We start from the raw sequence: 22648 nt of genomic DNA, 5'->3' as shown, positions 1-22648 counted from the left end.
ATGTGTCTAATAAAAGCACCCACCATGTAGGATGTGAGGATTGAGTGCAACATCACAGGAAAAATGCTTAAAACTGTCTCTGGCACACAACAAGTGCTTAATACAAAAAGAATGATGTTGCCATGCCACGGAAAGGATATACTTTACAGAACACTCTTTCCAGAATGTCAAAAATCTTGAGCCTATGGAATCTTATGCTGTAGTTTGGTCTTCAGGTGTTGAAATAATTCCTCATTTATAATTTCTAATAAAGGAGTAATATGCCAAAAAAAAAAAAAATTGTGCTCTCGGTCCAGCTTGGAGCTAGACATCAAAGGCTTGCAACGTGGTACAAGACATGGTCACCCTGCAAATCACTGGCAGATCTGGGCCTGGAGCCCCAATTTGCTGACTCTGGTGGAATGACCATTATCAGCTTTGATGAGCTATCAGTTATCTTACCCTATTCAAAAGTTAATTTTTAGAAGACAATGATAAAGTCACATCAGAAACGAAAGGACAGGCAATGTTTGCTATTCATTTGGGGGGTTCTTCTGGTCTACAGTGGTCTCCAATCCATCCTGTTGGGATCCCAAAGTCTGATTCCTTGATACACAGCAGTTACCATACCTCAAGAATTTACCATAGGCAGATACTGTTCCACCTATTATTCTGCATCATCATATCTACTCTGCACAATAGGTTTAGGGGAAGTTGAGACTCAGGTGATATTACCTGCTCAAGGTCACTCAGCTAGTAAGTGGCAGAGGCTCACCTTGAACCTGGACTTGTTGGACTCCAAGATGCAGCTCCTAACCCCATGCTAGTCTCCTTTTAAATGCCTCTTTTATTCTGGCAATTCCCCTCCCCTGGAATAAACTGAACCAATCCTCCACTGCAAGACAGAAAGGGATTTGCCACCCACACAAGTCAAGAGGGACTAAGTGGGGAAGCGTGATGAGTGGAAGAGTTTCTGGCCAGGCGCTGGGAGCTCTAGAGTCCTGGTTCCCAAGTATGCTACCAATCAGTGTCACGTTCCAAGACTAAGCATTTGGCTTCTAGAAAGTCTTGGCGATGGATAAGGTTAGTTAGCATTGACTCAGTGCCAAATACTGATCCAAAAACTTTTGGCTCCCTGTTCTCTTAAAGATTAGAATTGAGAGTTGAGGGCCCAGTGGGTGAGGATGTGAAAAGTGTTCCAGGAAGGAGTGAGCCCTACTAATGGGAGACAGAGCCAGAACAAAGAGGGGAAACCAGCTGACTGCAACCTATGCGGTCACCTTCCCCGAGGGCCTCCACAAACTCTCTGTTGGTGTCCCTGTCCAAGGCCAAACTCCTCAGCCATCAGAAGGTGAAAGGGAAACCGGGGAGGAGGGTATAGGGAGAGGAAGTGGCTCTGGGCAGCCTTCTAGCCATCAGGTCTCCACCAGGCCGCAGCACAGAAGAATCTGTAGCACCATGGGAGGAAGAGCAACAGGGTCATCGCCTGACAGACCCGAGTAACTGTGTGTCCTTGGGTAAGGTACTTAGCCCCTCCAAGCCTATTTCCTTATCTGTTAAATGGGTCTATTGAGCATCTTCCGTGTGCCAGTCAGGGACTCTTCTAGGCACTGGGGAATCAGCCAAGAACAAGACAGATAAGGCTCTTCTCCCTTTGGAATTTGCAATCTAATTGGGGAAGACTGACCGTAAACAAGTAGATAAATGAGTTAATTTTAGTTAGTGACAAGTGCTGTGAAGAAAATTAGAGCACAGTCACGTGATGGAGTTACCAGGGCTGGCTACTTTAGAGTGGGGATAATCTCATGGGTTGTTGGGAGAATTAAGTACATTAACATAAGAAATGTGTTTGGCCCAGAGCCTGCCAAAGAATCATCGCTTAGTAAATAATTGGCATCATCACCGTCATCACCATCATGATCATCATCTTCTTAGAACCCCCAAATGAAAGTAAAGCGGAGACTCTGCCTGAGGTTCTTAAACTAACATCCTCTCCAAGCCTCCTGTTTGTGAACCAGGTTCCACATCAAAAACAAAAGAGACACTGTAATAACCCCTTGCCTTGACTTTCACATTCATTATCTCTTGGAGCCTCTCGACATATATGACATGTTATTATCTCTACTTTACAGACCAGGAAATAGACAAGGGAAAGAGACGTTAGGTGACCTGTTCCAGGGGACTGGCTGAGGGAGTTACAAAGCCAGACTCCTGGAATCTAATTCCATGACTAGTCACTTTTCCACCAACCACTAGTTTCCAAGAAGGGATGTAGAAGAGAGGGGAAAAAACAATAAATCTGGGTGGCATCCATCCACCTAACCATCTACGCTTCATTTTAATAAATATTTATCAATATTTATTATACTATGTGCCAGGCTTTGTCCTAGGTGGGCAAGACAACAAGATCCCTACTGTCATAGAGGTTGCATTTTAGTGGCAGGCAAGACAGACATGACCACAAAAACAAATGGACAGATACTATCAGGTGAAGAAAGCTATGAAGGAAAAGAAGCAGGAGGACTTCTGACCTGCCTAAACTTTGGGGAATGGCTAGATGTTGGCTGAGAAGAGGGGTGGAGGGGGAGAGGGGCGTGAAGATGGGTGGGGAGGATCTTGGACTTTCCAGGTGAAAGGCAAGACAAAGGCATAAGCCTGGGACAGCTCCCAGAGCTTGTCTGCCTACTGTGTGACAGGTGTGAGCCAGGTTTTTTGCATATGTTGCCTTGTTTCAAGGAAGGCCAGCCCATTAAAAAGGAAACTCAAGTCTGAGATTTGATAATCCCTCACATTTGCATAGCGTGTTATATTTTTCAACATGCTTCTCATACATTTGTCATCACCTCTGATCCTGCAACGCCCCTGTAAGGTAGGGAGAGAAGGTATGACTATCCCCATTTGATAGCAGGATAGAATGAGCCACAGAGAAGGCCACTGGTTTGCCTAAGGCCACCCAGCTGGCATCTCATGGTGCCAGGCCTAGAACAGAGGTCTCTGTCTTCCATCATCAAGAACCTTCACAAGGCTGCCTCCTCAGAAGCCTGGAGTGGTGAAGTGCCTAGAGTGGTGAAGTAGGGTTTCATCCCAAGTCCTTTCAGACCCTAATGCTCACTGCATTCTGGCTGAGCCACTTAAAACTCCCAGTGAGAGTAAGTGAATGTGTCTCAGCCATTAGTTGAGATTTTTTGGGTTCCAGTTAGGGTGCAAAGAGACTTTAGAAATCAAGTCTATCTCTTTTTTTTTAGTTTTGTTTGTTTTGGCTGCGTCACGCAGCTTATGGGCTCTTAGTTCCCTGACCAGGGATCGAGCATAGGCCCTCAGCATTGAAAGAGCCGAGTCCTAACCACTGGACCGCCAGAGAATTCCCTAGAAATCTAGTCTCTGGGAGCAGGTGTGACTTGCCTAAGGACACACAGCACAGAGCAGGATTGGGATCAAGTCTCCTAGCTTCCTGTCCAGTACTCAGCTCAATCACTACCTTATCTCAAAGACATTTCAGTAATTCAGAGATGGAAAAGTAAGGCCTCTGACTCAATCTTACAGATGGGGGAAGAAAACTCACCACCAAGGGGGCAGCCTCAAACCCCACCAGAGGAGGTGCCTGACACAGGACAGATCCAGTGATCTGGGCCCCACTTCCCTCCAGCCTGAGGAGGAAGAGTTCCAGGGGCTGCCTGAGCTGGGTGTTGACACCCAGATACACCCCATGACTTGTCAAACTCTGTTGTGAGCCACCCAGCCTCATCAGCAGTGATCAATCACATTCACTAATTACCCACAGGGCGGCCCTGCCACAGCTGCTCATGGAGGAATCATTTTTCAGTCATCCCCATGTAAGGTGTTCCCCGGGCATGACAGGAGCGCTCCGGGGTTGTTGTGCTTGACAGTGGCCCATCTGGTTTCTGGATGCACAGGTTGTGAAATGTGCCTTATCACATGCTGGGGCTCACTTGGGGGCCTCAGCTGGGAAATGGCAGCGCCTAGGGCATGGCTCTATAATGACTCCAGTTTGAATGAGGCAGTGTGAACTAATAGTTACAGGGTGGGCCCCAGAGCTATGCTGATCTGGGTTCCAGTTTCAGCTCTGCTATTACTAGCTGTGTGACTTTATGCAACTTGACCTCTCTGTGCCTCAATTTTCTGACCCGTAAAAAAATGGGGGAAGGTGAGAGCACTAACCTCACAGAGTTATGATAGCTATTGTTCACTGAGGGCTTACTAAGTGCCAGGTGCTGGCCCAACAATTTCTAGTCATCATTTTGTTTAATCTTGAGAACTTTGTGAAGTATTACTGTTAGAAAATGCAATGGGATAATGGAGGCAAAGTGATGAGCACAATGCCAGCACATAATAACGTGAACTATTACTACTAATACTCACTTTGTGGGGTAGCCCCCAGAAAATTGCATGACAACTCACAGCCTCACTTTCTCCTTCTACTAGTGGCAGAAGGAGACCTGATGCTTGGAGATTCCCAGATAAAGAGGGGCAAGCATTGCCAGCTTCATCATCTGGATCCAGGTGGGCAAGTTAACTGAGAGCCGTCAGGCTCCAGCCAAAGCCTCTAGCTGCATGTAAATTAATCATATGCCATTTTCTAATTATACCAGAAACTCACTTTCTCCCCTTTGAAAATTCCCTCCTTTTCTTTCATGCTATAGTCTCCTCTTGGTTTCCTGTCCAATTTTCCTATTTTTTTCCTCTTTTGTTCAATTGAGATGTGAAAGAAGTTGCAATCTACCTCTAGACCCAGGGCACCACATCCTTTCATTCATTCATTCACTCTGCTGAATAGACCCTGTGCTGGGTACTGGGACACAAAGGTAAATATCATGCTGTCCCCACCCTCAAAAGTTCCCAATTCTTGCTGACCTCCTAGGAAGGCTCAGTGAAATAACATCAAATGTTTGTGAGAGAATTTCCCTTCAAGATTTTCACTAGATCAGTTGCTCTGACCTTTTTAAGGAGGCAAAAGGAATAGAACAAGGGGGCAGCCAGCCAGGATTATTTGCTCCATTTTACAAATGGAAAAGCTGAGTTCCAGAAAGGGGAGGGAAGACAAGGGAAGGAAAGGAGCTAAGTTATTTTATGTGTCAGGCCTTGTGCCTTTTCGTTCTCATACATGCCGTGAGGTGGGTGTTATCACCATTTTACATATGCAGAAACTGACACTTACAGAGCTCAGAGAGCTCACTTACAGAGTTAAGGAGCTCATCCAAAAGTCACCCAGTCCGTACATGGCAGAGCTGGGCTCAAACACAGGTGTGACCCCATAGCAAAGCTCTCGGCCTGCTGACTCAGCTACTACACTGTAGGTCAGCGGTGGATCTGGGAATCTCCTGCCTTCCAATCCTCTGGCAGGTCTTCTAGGCCGATGTTTCTTAAATTTGAACATGCATCAGAATCACCTGGAGGGCCTGTTAAAACACATATTGCTGAACCCCACCCCCAGAGTTTCTGATTCAGTAGGTCTGGGGTGGGGCTGAGAATTTGCATTTCTAAGGAGTTCCCGGGTAATGATGCTGAGGATGCTGGTCCAAGGACCACACTTCGAGAACACCGTTTTTTCTTTAATTAGGGGAACCAACAATTCTCTCTTTTAAAAATAATGACTCTTTCCTTCCTTGCCTCATTTCAAAAGTAACACGGATTTGTAAAACACAATATATAAAATATGGAACATATAGAAAAATTAGAAGCAGAGGCTAGAATTCACCTGCATTCCTCTGCTCAGAAATAAGTACTGTTAGCAGTCTGGCATATCTCCTAGTCTTTTTTCAACATCTGTGCTGGTAGGAAGCAGGGTAGCACATTGGTGTGGGCATCCTTTTGGCCCCTGGTAAGATCTCAGCTCTTCAGCGAGATGTCTTTTGGCCCCTGGTAAGATCTCAGCTCTTCAGCGAGGTGTTGGGAAGATATTGCCTGGGGCAAGCTTAAATCCCCTCATCCTTATATTTATACTCCCATCCTTCAGTGGATTGCTGGGAGGGTTACAGGAGGTGATGTATTTATCAAGTACCGGACACTGTGTCCGATGTGGAGTCAGCGCTCAAGTAAAGGCTTGGCTGTTATTTTTGTTTTAACCGAAGGGCGCTTCGGGTATGTTACTTGTGTTTTCAGCCCTGCGGCCCTTCCTCCCCCTCCTCCTCCTCTTTGTGGAGCCCTCAAGACCCTGTTGGCTCCAGGCACCGACCGGGCCTCCTGGGCGAGGGTAGCGGGCCGAGTGGCAGGGACCGCCGCCGTTTGGGTCGTCGAGGGGCCTCTCGGACTGTGGGTCCAGTCCGCCTGTTCTACAGCCCGGCCTTAACGAGGATTTTTAACTTTTCATTCACCAGCAGCGTAGCTCCGACTTTTAATAACACACCTCGTGCACGACAAAAATTTGCTCCTGGCAATCATGGTTTCGACCACAAAACCACAGCGGGAGGCGTTCCTAGTTAACTCTTTCAGCGCTGCAGGCAGTCTGCAGCTCAGCGCTCCCGGAGCTTGGGTGGAGCGGTGGATGGGTCGGGTGCCCCTCCCTCCCTCTGCTTCGGCTCTCCAAGATTTCGGGGAGGAAGATGATTCCAGACGGCGGCTGGGGGCCCAGACTGCGGCCCGAGCGGGGCTGCAGAGGGGGATCCTGGCGCGCCTCGCTCACTTCCCTCTCTCTCCTCCATTCGATAGATCTACTACGTGCTGATCACTTAATCTTAATTCCCTCACATCCTCGACGGGCTGGACGGGACAGCGCGGGCCGGCCGGGCACCCAGTAGGCCCTCGCGCACTCTAAAGATGGGACTCCAAACATGGCGGCCGGCCTGGGGCCCCTCGCCCGCTCCGGAAGCTCTTTTCCCGCGAGAAGTGGGCGTCCGGCAGCGACTTCCTGCGCCCTCGCCGCCCCAGCATCCCTTGCGACCGGCTCTAGCCCCCGAGGCGCCGAGAACAGCGGGATGGAGGCACCGGAGGTTTGCGGAGTCCTGGAGGCTGGCAGATGCTCCCAGCCCGACCACATAAAAGTCCCGGGCGCTCCACCCGCCAGCTGCCTCGAGCTGGCTTTTAACTCCACCACCTTGGCCTCCATGCTCTTCAAGCGCCGGCCTTCGAAGTGGCCTAGTAATAGGGCTCACGTTTATGGAGCTTCTCCTCCGGGCCGGCTGGCCTACATACGGGAGCTCACTGTTTCCCTGACCAGGTGGGTGTTTATAGTCCTTATTGGACAGAGGAGGAACCTGAGGGTCAGGGAGGAGAAGCAGATTCACCAGGATCCTGAAGTTGCTAAGTGGCAGAATTTAGAGTCATGTGCAAGTCCGGCTTTTCCTACTACACCGAGGCCCAGCAAGAGGTGGTCATTCTGTCGGGATCAGAATGGATGCTAGGACCAGTCCTCTTAACTCTACACGTCTAGGGGGAATGCAGCAGCAGCAGGAGCTCAAAACTTGCAAGCCAAGCAGCGGATTCCACCCCTCAACCCCCCTTATCAGTAAAGGCACTTGAGCCCCCAGGCACTGAGACGCTGTCATTGTAATCTTTAGTGGTGACTTCAGAGTCTGCCAGCAATTACACAGCAGGCACAGGTTCCCCTCACCCCACCCCAACCGGAGAAGCCTCTACTGTCAGGAGTTCTGACTTCAAACTCAAATCATTAAGGAGGAGAAATGCAGGAAACCTTTTTGTTTAAGTAACCCAGCTTCAGGACATTTACCCCCTAAGGGGCACCAATGAATACATTTCTGTCCGCAGCCTCTGCTGTTTCAACCAACAGATCTGACTGGGATGGAGACACATCAGAAGATGTTTTTTGTTTTCAAAGTATGGAAAAATAGAAAGCAAGAGGTTCAGAAATGCTCATTGATTGGTTATTTCTGTATGAAGTAACAAGGCTATTTTAGATTGCTCCTTACCAGCCTTTAAGTCAATTGCTTGTCTAAAGTTACTGGATACCCCAACAGCTCCATTAAGTGGGTCCCAATATGGCCACAATTTACAGATGAGGAAACTGACATTCAGACAGGTGAAGTGACTTGGCCAAGGTCACACAGCTAATTAGTGGCAGCTGGAACTTGAACCCAGGTGTTGGCTCCACTGCCCCTGTTCTTATCCTAGTTGTTAACACGTTATCAGCCCCAGGGAGCCCATTCAAGAGAAATTCGATGCCCAGTTATTGTACCATGAACATAGTTAGCTAACCCCAGAGAATCCAAGAGCTGACTGGTATCATGGAAACTTGTCTGCAGTCAGGACCCACCAATTGCTCTACTCTCAGGTCTTCAAGTTCTTAAAACAGTCTATTAAGGAGTAGCTAGAAAAAAAGATTGTTCAATCCTTGACTCTGCCTACTCACCTCTGAGGGTGGCAGGAAGAGGATAGTCCGTATCTTAGAAGCCTGGCTTCTGCCAGCTTCCCAAACCCAGGCTACAGCAGCCCAGAATCCCAGCCTCATCCCACCTTCTCTGAGGTCTGGACCCCAAGCCAGGGGTCCATGGTGAAAGTCATCATCAGCCAGTGGGGATTCTAAATCCCAGATATGGGCAGGAAGGCACCTGTGTCCTGTCAGGCAATAGAGATGACCTCACTGAAAACCACATCTCAGCCTCCTCAGCCTTAGAACCGCCTCTGAGTGAAATCAACTACATTTTATTGAATGCATCTTCAGACTTTGGCTCTGTGCTAAGCATTTTACAGCCTTTATCACACTTAATTCTCTCAAGAATCCTACAAAACATTCTTGTACCCATTTTCTAGATGAGGAAAATGAAGCGCAGGTCAGTTGAATGACTTGCCCAAATCAAGATATCACAGCCCATGAGGAATGGAGCCTGGATTTGAACCTAGGTCAAGCTGACTAAAGAGTGCACGTGTTTAACCAGCAACTTCACCTTCCCACTTGGGACTGTTCCAACCCAACAAACAAGTCCCTTTAGAGAAACCCAACTCTCTGCCTAAGACAGTTCTTAGAACCACCTCAAAGAAGTTCCTTTTGGCAAGAAGATAGAAAGCCTAGATGGGATTGGAGCTGTCTCTGATTTCCAAGGCCCCCTTCACAGTATCAGAAAGTGGTGCTGAAAGCCTTCACAGTTTCAGTCCTGTGTTTCCCTACCTGGCTCGAAACTGCTCAGCAGAGAGAGAAAGGGAAAAAAAAAATTATTTTCCCAGGGAAACACTCAGCTCTAGCTTGAGACGGGGCTTGCCGCAGCACGCCAAGATGAGATCGTCAGCCCATTCATTTACCCTTACAAATTGCTCTGTGAATCTTGGCGCCAGCCTCCCTGCTCTTTCCTCTTCTAGAAACCCCATCCAGCCTCCATGCTCACAGCGCGCCAGGCATCCACCGGTGTTTACTCACTCAAGTTCATTCGACATCTTCCTGCTCCCAGGCTCCCAGGCTTGACGGATGGATCGGCACCGGGCACCGAGGCTCTGCTGACCGCTCGTCTCTAATTCTTGCCTGACACAGACATTCCCTGCCCAGGGAAGTGTTTGATTTATGTTGAGGTTTCAGTGTCGGGATTCTGCTGACAGGTAGGTTCCCGGCAGCTCTGGCTCTGATTGGCTACAGGTACAGGTGCCGGCGACAGCAGGTATACCTCAACAGGTGCAGCTGTTAACTCTTGGCCTGCCGAGCTGGGGGCGGAGCCATGGGTGGAGCTGGCCAATTCCTTCCTTGGTGAGGGGGTGGGGGGTGGAGATTAAGGAGGAGGGAGGAGAAAAAAATGTTGGAGAGAAGATAGCCAGAGGAAAAGTACAGGGACAAACAGATACTTGGCTGCAGGAAATCTCGATTCCTCTTTCTAGTTAGATAAGATGTTCCGGGGCATCGTGGATGCCCCGGAACATCCCCCCACCCCCGCTAATTCCTTGGGCCCCTCCGCTACCCAGCATCAACTACTTCACAGCCACCAGGGAATTCTCAAAGGAGCGAGCAGATCTTCCCCTGTGGGTCTCTGTAGAAGTTCCCTTTCTTTTTCCTAGAGCTTCCCTTTAAGATAACGACATCTTATTTCTGAATAGTCTTCTACAGTTATTCGGGTGATTTCTTTTGACTTTCACAGTGACCCACTGTGGTAGCTGTTATTATCACGCTCTCTTCCTCCCCAATACACGCAGTTCACAGGTGAGGAAATGGAAGCCAGAGAGGTAACGTGACTTGCCCAAGGGCATGAGCTAGTGAGTGTCAGAGCCCAGATCTGAATCTTCAGTCATCCCACTGCAAATTTGGCTTTCCCTTTGAGCTGAAGTCAGTGGCCACAATTCATCAGACATTTATTGAGCACCTGTGGTGTGCCAGGCCCTACTCTGGGTTCTGAGGTGACAGAGGCCAAAAAGACAGGGTCACTGCTCTTAGAGGAGTTTATAGTCTGGGGGGGGGTGTGTTGGTGGCAGGGGGGGTGGGGCAGTAGGGTGGGAGGCAGCCTGTTATTTGGTGTGATACAGATCTGAATGAGGGGTGAGCAAACCACATACCTCCGGCCAGCACAGAAGGGATGGAAAAGTCGAAGTCGGTCACCTCCAAAGCCTTAGCTCGCCAGTCATTTCACAAACTCTAATAAGTGCTTCGTTCTGTGTTGGAAACGCAGGAGAAATCAGATGCCCGTTAGACTAAGTAATTGTGGAATAATTGCCATGAGCTGTCTCCTGTAAAAAACAAGGTTGGTAAACCCAGAAGATCCACAAACACAAACAGGAGAATGCTAGAGCTTTTTTTTAGAGCTTCCACCAGGATTAATTTGAAATTGAATCTAAGCCAATCTTGGTATCTTTTGTTTCTCCTCTCTCTCTTTCTGTTCTCCCCCCACCACCCCCCTTTTGGCAAATTATCTCTTTGCTCTGCGTGCCTGGGAGCCTCACCTTGGCCCACTCCTTCCTCTCTCAGGGAAAGGCGGGGTTTCAGCTACTCCTGCCAATTTGATGGAGGTTTTCAAGGTAAAGTAAGGATCCAGAGGAGCCCCCTTGGGGTGCAGTCAGGCCTATGGAAAGGGGGTACCGGGTTTGAGAACTGTCAGAGGTTGGTTTCTCACTGGAGGCTGTGTTGGGGATAGCCAAGGGGGTCCTGACAAATAATAGTAAATAATAATAATAATTGCTAATGCAGCCACATCCTCAGAGCAGGCCTCTCCTGCCACCCTTGTTAAAGTAGACATTCAGTCACTGTATCCCACCACTTAATTTTGGTTCTCTGCAAATCCCTTATGACTTTTGGACATGTTTCTAATTGTTTATCGTCTTTCTCCCCTTCTTCTAGAGTGTGAACTCCATAAGAGCAGAGACCTTGTCTGTCTTGTTCACTGCTGTATCTTCAGCGCCTTCCACAGTGTCTGGCACGTGGTGGGCACTCAGTGTACCGTGTGCGTCAGGCATTCTGCTAAGCCTTTGCATACATTGTCTCATCTAATCCTTACAACCACCCTATGCAATGGGCACTTCTGTTATGCTTGTTTTAGAGATGAGGAAACTGAGGTACGAAGTGATTAAATAAGTTACTTAAGCTGCAGGGCCTGGGAGTGGTCGAGCTAGAGCTGGGATCTGATCTGACAGCAGAGCCTGGGTGCCCAAGCACTCGACAGGGGTTATTGGTGGCAGGAGGGCCATTTGGTGCCAGTTGTAACTGCAAAGCTTACTATAGCCCAAAGGATGGCACACTTGTCTGTGTACCTGTCCGCCCACCTCCTGAAAAGCTGTGGAGTTTCTGTCAGCTGTGTTGCAACTCACAGGTAAAGGGCCGTGGGGGTGACTCATGCTGGCTGGGCTCAGGTGGAGGCTGGGATTCCAGGCAGCGTGTCTGTGCTCGCTGGGCTCTTTAAAATGGGTCCTTTCCCTCTACCTCTGGATCTTGCGTCTTTAATCACCCGCACCCATCTGCAGAGATCAGCAGAGGCCCAGATCATGGGGCAGAGGGTTTCTTTGTCTCCACACATGGAAGGCTCCAGAAGGCACCCTGGATGAGATGGAGGGACTAGTCGTCTGGGATAGGTAGGCAGGGTACCATGAGCCAGTTTATAAGGTCACCAGACCCCTCCAGCAGGAGCTAAGCCTCCCAATATGGAGGTACTGGCTGTTGTAGGCCTTCGTTGAAAGCCGCCAAGGTTTTAGACACTACCCAGGCTTTGCTCCCGCTCTTGCCCCCCTCCTTCTCCTCTGTAGCATGGGCGTGGCCAGGGCTTGGCTGGGCTGCCGTCTCTTCCCCTTCTCAGATTGGCCCAGTTCTTGGTTTCTTGGCAGAGGAGATTGAAAACAGAGACTATCCAATCATATGTGACATAATAATTATATTCACAATAATAGTAAATAATGATGGCTGCTATTTATTTCATGTTTGTAATTTGCAAACAGAGTGCTAAGAGTTACCTGTGTTATCCGATAGTATTGCTCTGAGACTGGCAGACCTGGGTTGAAATCCCAGCCCAACCACTTACTGGCTGTGTGATGTTGGGCAAGTGACTTAAGCTTTCTGAGCCTGTTTCCTCACCTGTAAATGGTTATAAAAATAGTATCCCCCTCATAGGCTTATTGTGAGAGTTAAATGAGATGATGTATGTGAAGTGCCTTGTGCAGCGCCTGGCACAGAGCACTCAGTAATTGTTAGGAAAGCTTTTATTCCCTCATTTAATTCTCATTTAAACCCAGTGAGGAAGCTGTTACCTCACTTCACAGGCAGAGAGACTGAGACTCAGAGGGGTTAAATGATTTGGCAAAAGGCAAAAGCTAATTAAGTGAAAGAGTTGAGATTTGAACCCACATCTTTCTACCTCCACTCTTGTAGAACTAGACTAAGTTAGGAATTATCCTGGGTTCAAGTTCTGCCCAACCACTGGCTGCTTGCCAGCTTGTGTGACTGGGTAAATCTCTTTTCTCAGAGCCTTGGTTTCCCTCTCTATAAGACAAGACGAGTGAATCACTGTAAGGGCAGAGGTACATACTGTCACCTAGGTTTTCTTTTCTAGATTACTTCTGTAAAAGAAATATTCCACCTCCAGACATCGTAATCTGCCCCCCTGGAGGATGGCACAGTCCTTCATTCCTCCCTCTGCTTTCCAGGGTCATGACTGCCCGTGAGCCACTGTTCCAAAAGAGTGTGACATTCTTGGCATGTTGGGGAGGAGTAAAGGTTAGGACCATGAGTTAAGTGAGTGCTGAGAGCCAGGGCTGCTTTGTACATCTGTGAAGGTTGTGCACTGCACAGTCACAGGGCTGTTTACAGCAGGAGACCTGCACTATTGGGCATGATGGTCCTGCTAACAGCCCTTCCTTTTCTAACACATTAAAACTTCATGGTTGGGCTTCCCTGGTGGCGCAGTGGTTGAGAATCCGCCTGCCAATGCAGGGGACGCGGGTTCGAGCCCTGGTCTGGGAAGATCCCACATGCCGCGGAGCAACTAAGCCCATGCGCCAGAGCTACTGAACCTGCGCTCTAGAGCCCACAAGCCACAGCTGCTGAAGCCTGCACACCTAGAGCCCAGGCCCCACAAGAGAAGCCACTGCAATGAGAAGCCCACACACCGCTACGAAGAGTAGTCGCTGCTCGCCACAACTAGAAGAGTAGTCGCTGCTCGCCACAACTAGAGAAAAGCCCGCACGCAGCAACGAAGACCCAACGCAGCCAAAAATAAATAAATAAATAAATTTATAAAAAAGAAAAAACACTTCATGATTATCCCAAACTTAATGAAAATTTGTTGGCCTATATAAAAATATAGAACAGACAAATACCCAAATGTCAACAGTGCTTCTCTGTGGGTGCCGAAATGACAGGATTTTAATTGTTTCCCTATCTCCCCTCTCCCACCAAATTTTCTGCATTGATGGTGCTTTTGTAATTAGAAATTCTAAACAAAGCCCCAGTGTAAATGTCATTAAACCAAAATAAATGCCCTTTGACTAAATGGTCATCCTGTCCCTATTCTTCCTGGAGTAAAGATGGAGATAAAGATAGTAAAAACTCAGTCCTTGTCCAGAGCTTCCCTGTGAGGTCCATGGATAGAGATTGGGGGGCTGTCCAACCTGCAGGCTCTAGGCAGTGAGCTCAGGAATCAGATCGGATCTTAATTAGAATTATTATCATTTACTGAGCACTTACTCTATGATACTGTCTTTAGATGCTTTATCTCACTCCTCCCTGCATTATGGGATCGCATAATTCATCCCAGGCAGAGATTGGCAAACTCCTGGAGACTGGCCAGGTTACTGAAGGAGTAACTCTGGAGTCAACTGCCCGAGACCTTGGACAAGCAACTTCACCTCCTCATTACCCATGTTTCCTCCTCAGTGAAATGATCACTGTGAGGGTTAAAGGAGATAACCCAGTGTCCTTAGTACATGCCAGGCACAGTCCAGGAGCTTTATTGCATATCATGTAATTCTCTTGAGTCCTATGGAGTAGTGGTCATAATTATCCCCATCTTACAGAAGAGGAACAGAATCAGAGAGGTGAGGTAACTCATCTAAGGTCACTTGGCTATCTACTTAGTAACAGAGATAGGATCAAAGCAACCTCTACCTGACCCCAAAGCCATGGAAACAGTCAGCCTCCTGAGTTCCTTTTTGGAACAAAACCTAGTATGGATGGATGGATGGATGGACGGATGGAAGGAAGGAAGGAAAGAGGGAAGGAGGGAAGAAAGATAGGTCGGTTGATAACATTTGCAAGATGGGAAGGATTTGTTAGCTTCTGGACTGCAGAAACTCTACAAGGAAAAATAAATCTCACATGGCACCTGTCCCAGGTCTCAACAAGTGTTCAATAAATATTTGTTGAATAAATGAAAAATGAGTGAATGTGTATAATTTACACAAGATCATTGACGTTCTGGGCAAATCAGCTGTGTGGCCTTCTACCCCCACCCCACAGGGAAGACCTCCAAAGTTTGAATCCCTGCCCTCCCTTTTATTAGCATATACCTTTGGGCCAGTGACTCAATTCTGTAAATTTCAGTGTCCCCATCATCCCTCAGTGGGGTTGACCTGAGGATTAAATAAGATCTCAATGTAGAACCAATGGCAAGGAGTAGGTAGCTGGTATTATAGGTGAGCACCCAGCTTAGGAAGGGGTCCCCAGCCACCACCCATTTCTAGCCTCAATACACAGCTTAGTTCACAGCACTCAGCACTCAACCTCCCTTAGAAACAGCCCCTTCTATGTGCAAAGCTCTTTTCCGTTTACAAAGTGTTTTCCTATGCTTTATCTCCTCTGATAAGGCCACAGAGAGGTGGGGGCAGAATGTATTACTGGCCCCATTTGATACATAAGCTGAGGTTCAGAGAAAGCACCCCTATTTAAGCAAAGGAGTTTGGATTGGAACCTCAAATTTGGGATAAAGCGTTACCATAGACACCATTATGGATCCTGTGGGTCCCGTAAGTACCATCCTGGATGTTCACCTAAAGGTCTATTTCATCCTAATATTCTTCTCTACCCTGTCCCTGGACTTAAGTGGAGGGATAGGCCACACACCAGACATAGAGAATATAGCCCTGATTTGAAGGCATGGAAGGACCTGGAAGTTGTGCTCATGAAGAGTCAGGACAAGGACTGGGCAGCCTCTAGGCCCTTTTACACTCTGTACTTTAGATTTTTATCACAGTTCTGCCAATAACATGACCTACATTCCTTCTAGAGGAATGGAAGGACATGAGGAATCACGGGGTCTCAAGTCATCCTGAAAGCTCCCCTTAAAAAAACCAAGAGAAAGTCTGAAAACCCTGGAAACAAGCAAACAAGTAGGGTTTGTTTGTTTGTTTTTTCCACTTATCAAGTTGATAAAGATGAAAGAAAAGATGCTGAACCCTGGTGTTGGCAAGGGTGAGAGAAAACAGGCTCTCTCCTTGCTAGAGTGAGTGTGAATCAGTCCAAACTTTGGCTTTAGATTTTAGCCCATCCTTTGATCTAACAGTTTCACTCATAGGAATTTAGCCTAAGCAAATAATCTGTGTGCAAAGAGTTATCTGCAAGGATATGCATCAGAGCATTGTTACAATCCTGAAAAATCAGAATTAATATAAATACCCTTCAGCAGAGACTCAGTGAAGTAAATTAAGATACTTGAATTGTAGTTGGATACTGAGTCATGGTTCAAAAGGATGCTACAGAAGGCCCCTTAGCACCATGGAAATTACTTCCTACACTTACAGCACAATTGTTAGCATTTTTGAGTTTTTGCTGTGTGCAAGGCACCGGGCTCAGTTGTTTAATCTCATTTAATCCTCAAGACAACGCTGTGAAGTAAGTACTACTATCCTTATTTTATAGATGAGGAAAGTGAGGCCTAGGAGTGAAGTGACTTACCCAAGGTCATTTCCAGGGAGTCTCTGAGCTGGTCTTGAACCTGGGTCTGATTCCCTACTTTAAGTCTTTCACTTACTCTACCTTTAGTAAATTAATCCATTCCTATTTTTAAAATCCATTTACATGAATAGAGAAAGAAGAGGAAAGATACACCAGAGAGTACCAGAGATACCAGAGAGTATCATGGGTAATAGGCTCAGGGGTGATTTATAGCTTATTCTTTTTGCTTATCTGTCGACATTATTTCTTCCGTTAATAGAGGAAAAAAAAGAAACTATTTACAGTTATTAAAGAGTAATAAATCAGAGAAGGCTTATCCCTGAGCTGAGAAGGAAGAAGCAGCCAGAGTGCTGTCTGGAGGTTCTTTCTCTGTTGCCAGGAACCAGACAGAACAGGAGGCAGCTGGAGAGAGGGGTGCCAGGAAGAATGTAGCCTCAATCGTGGAAGGAGAAGACCCACTGGAAAGAACAGAACCCAGCTGGCTCAGCCCCTGAGGTCCACTCTTTCCAGGCACCTGGCCTCGGGCCCTAGTAGCCCACCTGCTACTGTGGGCCATCATCAGTCTGCATCGGAAAAGGGCCATTAAACAAGATACTGCCCACTTCCAAATAAGAGAGGTTTGCTGAGAAACACCTGTTAATCCCTACCACCCTGGCAACAAGGCTAAAAATGTATTTCCCCCTCTCTTTCATCTATCTGAAGGGGTCAAACTGGGGACTTGGGGATTCAGATGAGGATTTCCTTGAGGAACTACAGAGGAAAAATGTCCAAGGCCTGGCTTGGACAGAGGGGGTCCTGGTACCCCAGTGCTGAATGGAAGAAGTTAGTGTCTGGGGTCAGGGCTGTCTTCCTAGGTTAGAGTGAGGTGGGGCCGGGTGGGGCGGATGGGCCGGGTGTGGCCTGCTTCAGGCTCAGGGAGGTTCAAATAGGCACAATTAACCCATAAGGTCCCTTCCTTTTCCTTAAGGGTTTTCCTTCCAAGGCTGCCTCTGGTGTTTGTTTAGATCTGATCTCACTGGAGGGGGATGTGGTAGGAGGGGAAGGGATTTGCTAGGGCCTTCTGAGCTCAGTACCTTCTGGGGAAGACAGAGGCCATGTGGTCAGAGGTTAAGTGCTTGACCTTGGACCTTGGACATTCAGGGGAGGGTTTTTCTGAATCCACGGCTGGCCTGCCCAGAAGAATTTTAAGTCCCTCAGTTTGCGGTAAGGGGGTCAAGCAGTGGGGAAGGGAAGGGGGAATGATTTAGAAACTGTGGCCTAGAGGGGCCTAAGAGCCATGTCTTACACCAGGATCAGGCCCCTCGGGCTCTTCCCTTGGGAAGGTGGTCACTCACAGGTCACCAGCCATTCACCGCCCCTCACTTGCCCCAACTCACCTTTCAGCCGGTGTTCTGGACAGGCTGCCCACGCTGCCTGGGCACGTGCCATGCTGTGGCCGGCTTTCCCTCCCAGACCAGGCTCATTTATTTGGCTCCATCTCCTCCCCTCTTGCGTTCCCCGATTGCTCTGGAAACTCCTCCACTTCTTGACCCAGCTGTGTTCACACATTATTCATTTTTTAAATACTTATTTAAAAAAGGTATTCTTGGGCTTCCCTGGTGGCGCAGTGGTTGAGAATCTGCCTGCCAATGCAGGGGACACGGGTTCGAGCCCTGGTCTGGGAAGATCCCACATGCCGCGGAGCAACTAGGCCCGTGAGCCACAATTACTGAGCCTGCGCGTCTGGAGCCTGTGCTCCGCAACAAGAGGGGCCGCGATAGTGAGAGGCCCGCGCACCGCGATGAAGAGTGGCCCCCGCTCGCCGCAACTAGAGAAAGCCCGTGTGCCGCAACGAAGACCCAACGCAGCCAAAAATAAACAAATTAATTAATTAATTTAAAAGCCTTAAAAAAAAAAAGGTATTCTTTAATGAGTAGCTCTAATTTTTTTAATACTTAACGATGTGCCAGACTGTACTCAGCACGTTACCCACCCTGTTCCACTCAATCCTCACAAACGCCCAAAGATTTAGGTATAGCCATCACCTCTGTTTTACAGGTGTAGAAACAGGCTTAGAGGCAAAGGAACCTCATCATGTCACGCGGCCCTAGAGTGACCAAGCTGGAAACTGAACTCAGGCTGTTTGGCTCAAAAGCTCAATTTCCGAACCACCACTTTCTGTTGCCTGAACAAGCAGTCATTCAGTCAATTTAGTGAGGACCTGCTCTGGTCAAGCATGTGTACCACAGGCTGCGGAGAGAAACGAATACTGTCTCTTTCTGCCCACAAGGAAGCCTGGTGGGTGAACCTTCATCAAATCCCTCTACTGGGGAAAACCTTTCCTCGTTTCTCTATCTACAACTGGAGTTTTGCTAAATCTTTTTTGCTATCGAATTTCACGGATTCATGTGTGTTGGAGGATTCCACGAGAGTTCTCTAATCTCAGCCTCCAGGTGATGCAGGAGTCTGTACTGCAGAGCACCTGCCCCAGCACACACACACACACACGCATGCACACACACACACACGCATGCACACGCACGCACGCACACACGCACAGACGGTAGAGCACATCTAGTTGAGAGCTTAGATTCTGGAGATGAACTACTTGAGTTCAAATCTTGACTCTACCATTTACTACCTGTGTGACCTTGGGCAAGTCTTCGATCCTCAGTTTCTTCATCTTTAAAGTCACTCCTACCTTGTAGGGTTTTTTTTTTTTTTTTGGTTGCCTTGGGTCTTCGTTGCTGTGCGCAGGCTTTCTCTAGTTGCAGCAAGCAGCGGCTACTCTTGGTTGCGGTACGCGGGCTTCCCATTGCGGTGGCTTCTCTTTCTGTGGAGCACGGGCACTAGGCGCATGGGCTCCAGTAGTTGTGGCACGTGGGCTCAGTAGTTGTGGCACATGGGCTTAGTTGCTCCGCGGCATGTGGGATCTTCCCAGACCAGGGCTCGAACCGGTGTCCCCTGCACTGGCAGGTGAATTCTTAACCACTGCGCCACCAGGGAAGTCCCTATAGGGTTTTAAATGAGGTAACACATGCCAAACATTTACACCACTCTTGTACACTAAGTCCTGATAAAGTGAGCTATTGTTGCTATCATTAGGGATGGGCCTATCTGGCCTCCCCAGTGAAACAGTGAGTTCCTCTCTTGCCTCTTCCTTTGCTCCTGCCACTCAGCCTAGGGCAGGTGTGCCTGGTGATGGAACTTAGTCACCAGGTTCCCCAGCCTCACAGGGGACGTGAGCATAAGTGTTCCCCTCTGCCCAGGAGCCTTTGAAATCTGAGTCACGGCTTGACAGCTCTCCCTAAAGAGAGATTTCCTTCAGCCTCAACCTACTCCCCTTTCACAATAAACTCAGTCATTCGTACCCTCCGAGGTCATGTGCAGATACCCACAGTTTTACCCATTGATGGGCCCTAGGGAAATCTCCATGGAGATAAGAGTCTTGATAGGCAGATGACAGTGACTTGACTCTCTAGCCAGTGGCTTTGGCTGTTTGTACATATTTCCAAACTACTAGTGGCCTCTGGATTGATGAGGCAATAGAGGGTCACAGTATTTCATTTGGACTAAGTGGCATCTCAGACACAGCCCTGTCTGGATGGGACAAGCTCGGGAGCTTATGTTTCACTCTCTTCCACTCTCCAGTCCCTGGGGGTTCCCTGAAGCCTATGAGGTGGCTTGGGGTGTTGAAAGTTAAAGCTCTCAATTTAAAGACTTATTGTGCATTAGATAGTTTAGTGTTAATGATGACAAGCTCCAGGTCTCTAGAGCCCTAGACCCAGGTTCAAAACCTGGCTCAGCTTTTTGTTAGCTGGGACCCTGAACTTCATAACTTGTGTCTCGGAGTCTGTTTCCTCATCTGTAAAATGGGAATAATAATAGTATTTACTTCATAGGGTGGTTATGAGGATTAAATGCATGTGAAGCATTTAATATAGTGCCCAGCACATAGTTGTTATCAGTACTATTGTCTTGCAGTGGGGGAGACAGTGCTGGACCCAGAGTCAAGAGACTGGGGTTTGAGTTCCAACTCTGCTGCTCATTGGCTGTGTTGACCTTAGGCAAGTTAACTCCCTTCTCTGAGCCACAGTTTCTTCAACTGTGAAATGAAAGTTTTGGGTTTGAAGGTCACTTGGGTTCTTTCTAGCTGTGTAAGATCTGTGAACTGTGACTTCGAAGGTACAAAAAAAAAAAAAGAAAAGAAAAGAAAGGAAAAAAGAATTAGTACCAGATGCCTTTATCTGCCAAGACTACATTTCACAAATCCCAGGACCTTGACACCATCGTCAAAAGCCACCCCATCCAGCAGCCTCTAGGCTGAAGCTTCTCGACCCAAGGAACTGTTAAAAAGACCCCAAGATGCTTTCTAGAGCCACAGCCAGGACTCCGTGTAGAAAGCAAAGCAAGCGTCACAATGAACTAGCCAGCCCCCAACATCATACCCTGGGATTTTACCCTTCTGTGCCTTGAGCAAGCATCACCCTTCACTCTACCAGAATGGATTAGTTTATGACAAGGGAAGGATATTTCCTCTGGAGGCTGGGAATGTTCTGATCTGTCGTAAAACAGGCCCCGCCAGGGAACTAGAACGCTTTCTTTTTGGTCTAGTGACCTCTGACCCTACCCCCCTTCTTGGCCCCCCAAGCAGTCTGAGCCACCCCCTGCAGGAGACAGATGCTGGGAATGGAGGAGGCGTTCAGCATCCCTAAGAACAAGAGTCCCTCCCCAGTGAGTCTCCGTTAGTGCAGAGTCCCACTGAGTTATTCTTATGCTCTGTTTGAACCCGCAGGGGGATGAGATGTGTGGGATTTGCAGAAAATGAAAAGCAATTGGTTTCAACTCGTTCTACCAGTTTTTACCCTCTATAGTAAAACATCACTTAACCATTTTAACGTAACAAATTTCCCTCTACAGAGACAGTGGGCCTAAGAGGAATTTATTGGTGGTAACTAACAAACAGAGGTATCTTTTATGAAGCCCTGAGTACCCAACAGCGTACCAGACATCTTATACCCATTATCTTACTTAAAAAAAAATATTGGCTTCACTGTGGGGAAAAAATATTATTTTAATTTTTCAGGTGAGAAAACTGAGGTCCAGAGAAGTAAAGTGATTTGCTTAGAGTAAGTGGTGGTGCTGGGACTTGTGTTATTGCAGAACATCTGCTGCAGCCATGACTTCAGTGTGCAAACTTAAGTGAAGCTTTCTTGGTGAAGTCTGCCCAGGCAGAGATCTGCTCACCTTTTATGAAATCTCAGACTCTGTTTTCTGGAAGACCCACCTGATCATCTTTTAGTCCTTTGACAGCTCAGGGCTCCTCTGTCTGTGGGAAAGAGGCTGGTTCTAGGGATAGATATTGCGATGGGGGACGCTCTTTCCTGATCACTGTCATGTCCAATGGCCAGTAACCATGGACCCTTTCCTCCTGTCCAGCAAATGCAGGGTCCAGATGCAGCCAGTTTTGAAGATAAAGTTTCTGTAAGAATTCTGCAGTGTGGATGTCCTTTCCAGGCTCCAGTCTAGCCCTGAGCCAGTTCCTTCTCTAGCTGGAAGTTTCTTTCCTCTTCCTACTTCTGTGTAACTGCTAGGCCCAGCTCAAGCCCACTTCCTTTGCTCCTTTCCCTATGCCTTCCTGAGGAAGTAGCTCCCTCTTCTTCACAGCCGTGGGCTCTACCCTGCTCTGGCTCAACCTTCCTGGGCAGTTTGCTCTGTAACTCTCCTGGGCCCAAACTGCTTCTGAGTCCTCTCAAGTCATGTCAGGGAATCCTACAAATGCATTCTGGGAGACCCAAGAATGCCAAAGATGCTCCAGGCAGAAAAGGTTCTGGGATCGAAATACTTGGGAAAAGCTTCATACCAGATGCTCTTATTAGAAATTAACAATATACAGCTATCAAGTCAAGTCTCTGAAAATTTCTGCAGTTAGGAATCCTGTTTTGTTTTTTCAACCCAAGGTTTCCCAAACTGAGATGACCATGAAATCATCTCCCCCTGCCCCCATCTCCACCACATGCCTATAAAACCCATAGAACCAGTGATCCATTGTGAAACACACTTAGAGAAATGCTACCCCCAGCCCACCACCAAAGCAGAAAATTGACCTTCATATTTCTCTGGGCTAGTCTAACATGCAAAATAATCTAAGGTGATGTCTGCTCAGTAGGGTCTTTGAGAAATACATACTAAATGGGGATGAAGATTCTGTTAACAAGACTTGATGAGGATGCTACTTTCAGAAAAAAATCAGGGATTTTTCAGAACTTGGGAAGAGGTGGAGTAGAATTTGAAACAACCAGCAGACAGGGTTTACAACACTTATTCACTTCCTATTCCAAGGACCAGAGCCAGGGATGGAATGTACTGGAGAATAATCAAAGTCCAGAGCCCAGAATCAGATAAATACTTTTTGGGTGAATGAATGAATGA

The 22648-nt window shown here is 47.7% G+C and overlaps 1 protein-coding gene across 6 annotated transcripts in view; it reads right to left on the bottom strand.

Moving 5' to 3' along the window:
• The window catches only part of GRHL3 (grainyhead like transcription factor 3), a 34960-nt gene extending 25510 nt beyond the window's left edge, over nt 1–9450 (bottom strand). Inside the window, exon 1 of one of the 6 annotated variants that reach the window (XR_005016240.1) lies at nt 6344–7914. Coding sequence is in view for 5 of the 6 variants with exons in the window: in XM_036823774.1 (XP_036679669.1) it covers nt 6344–6378 (35 nt within the window). In the remaining variant the exon portion in view is untranslated. Of the gene's footprint in view, nt 1–6343; nt 7918–9304 lie in introns of those variants that run through there. The other 5 variants (XM_036823746.1, XM_036823774.1, XM_036823757.1 and 2 more) reach the window with 5 other exon arrangements.
• Nucleotides 9451–22648: the final 13198 nt, after the last annotated feature.

Source organism: Balaenoptera musculus, chromosome 1, assembly GCF_009873245.2.
Source record: "Balaenoptera musculus isolate JJ_BM4_2016_0621 chromosome 1, mBalMus1.pri.v3, whole genome shotgun sequence".
Classification (NCBI taxonomy): domain Eukaryota; kingdom Metazoa; phylum Chordata; class Mammalia; order Artiodactyla; family Balaenopteridae; genus Balaenoptera; species Balaenoptera musculus.
Note: the sequence above shows the minus strand (reverse complement) of the source record. Positions and strands in the feature narration are given on the sequence as shown.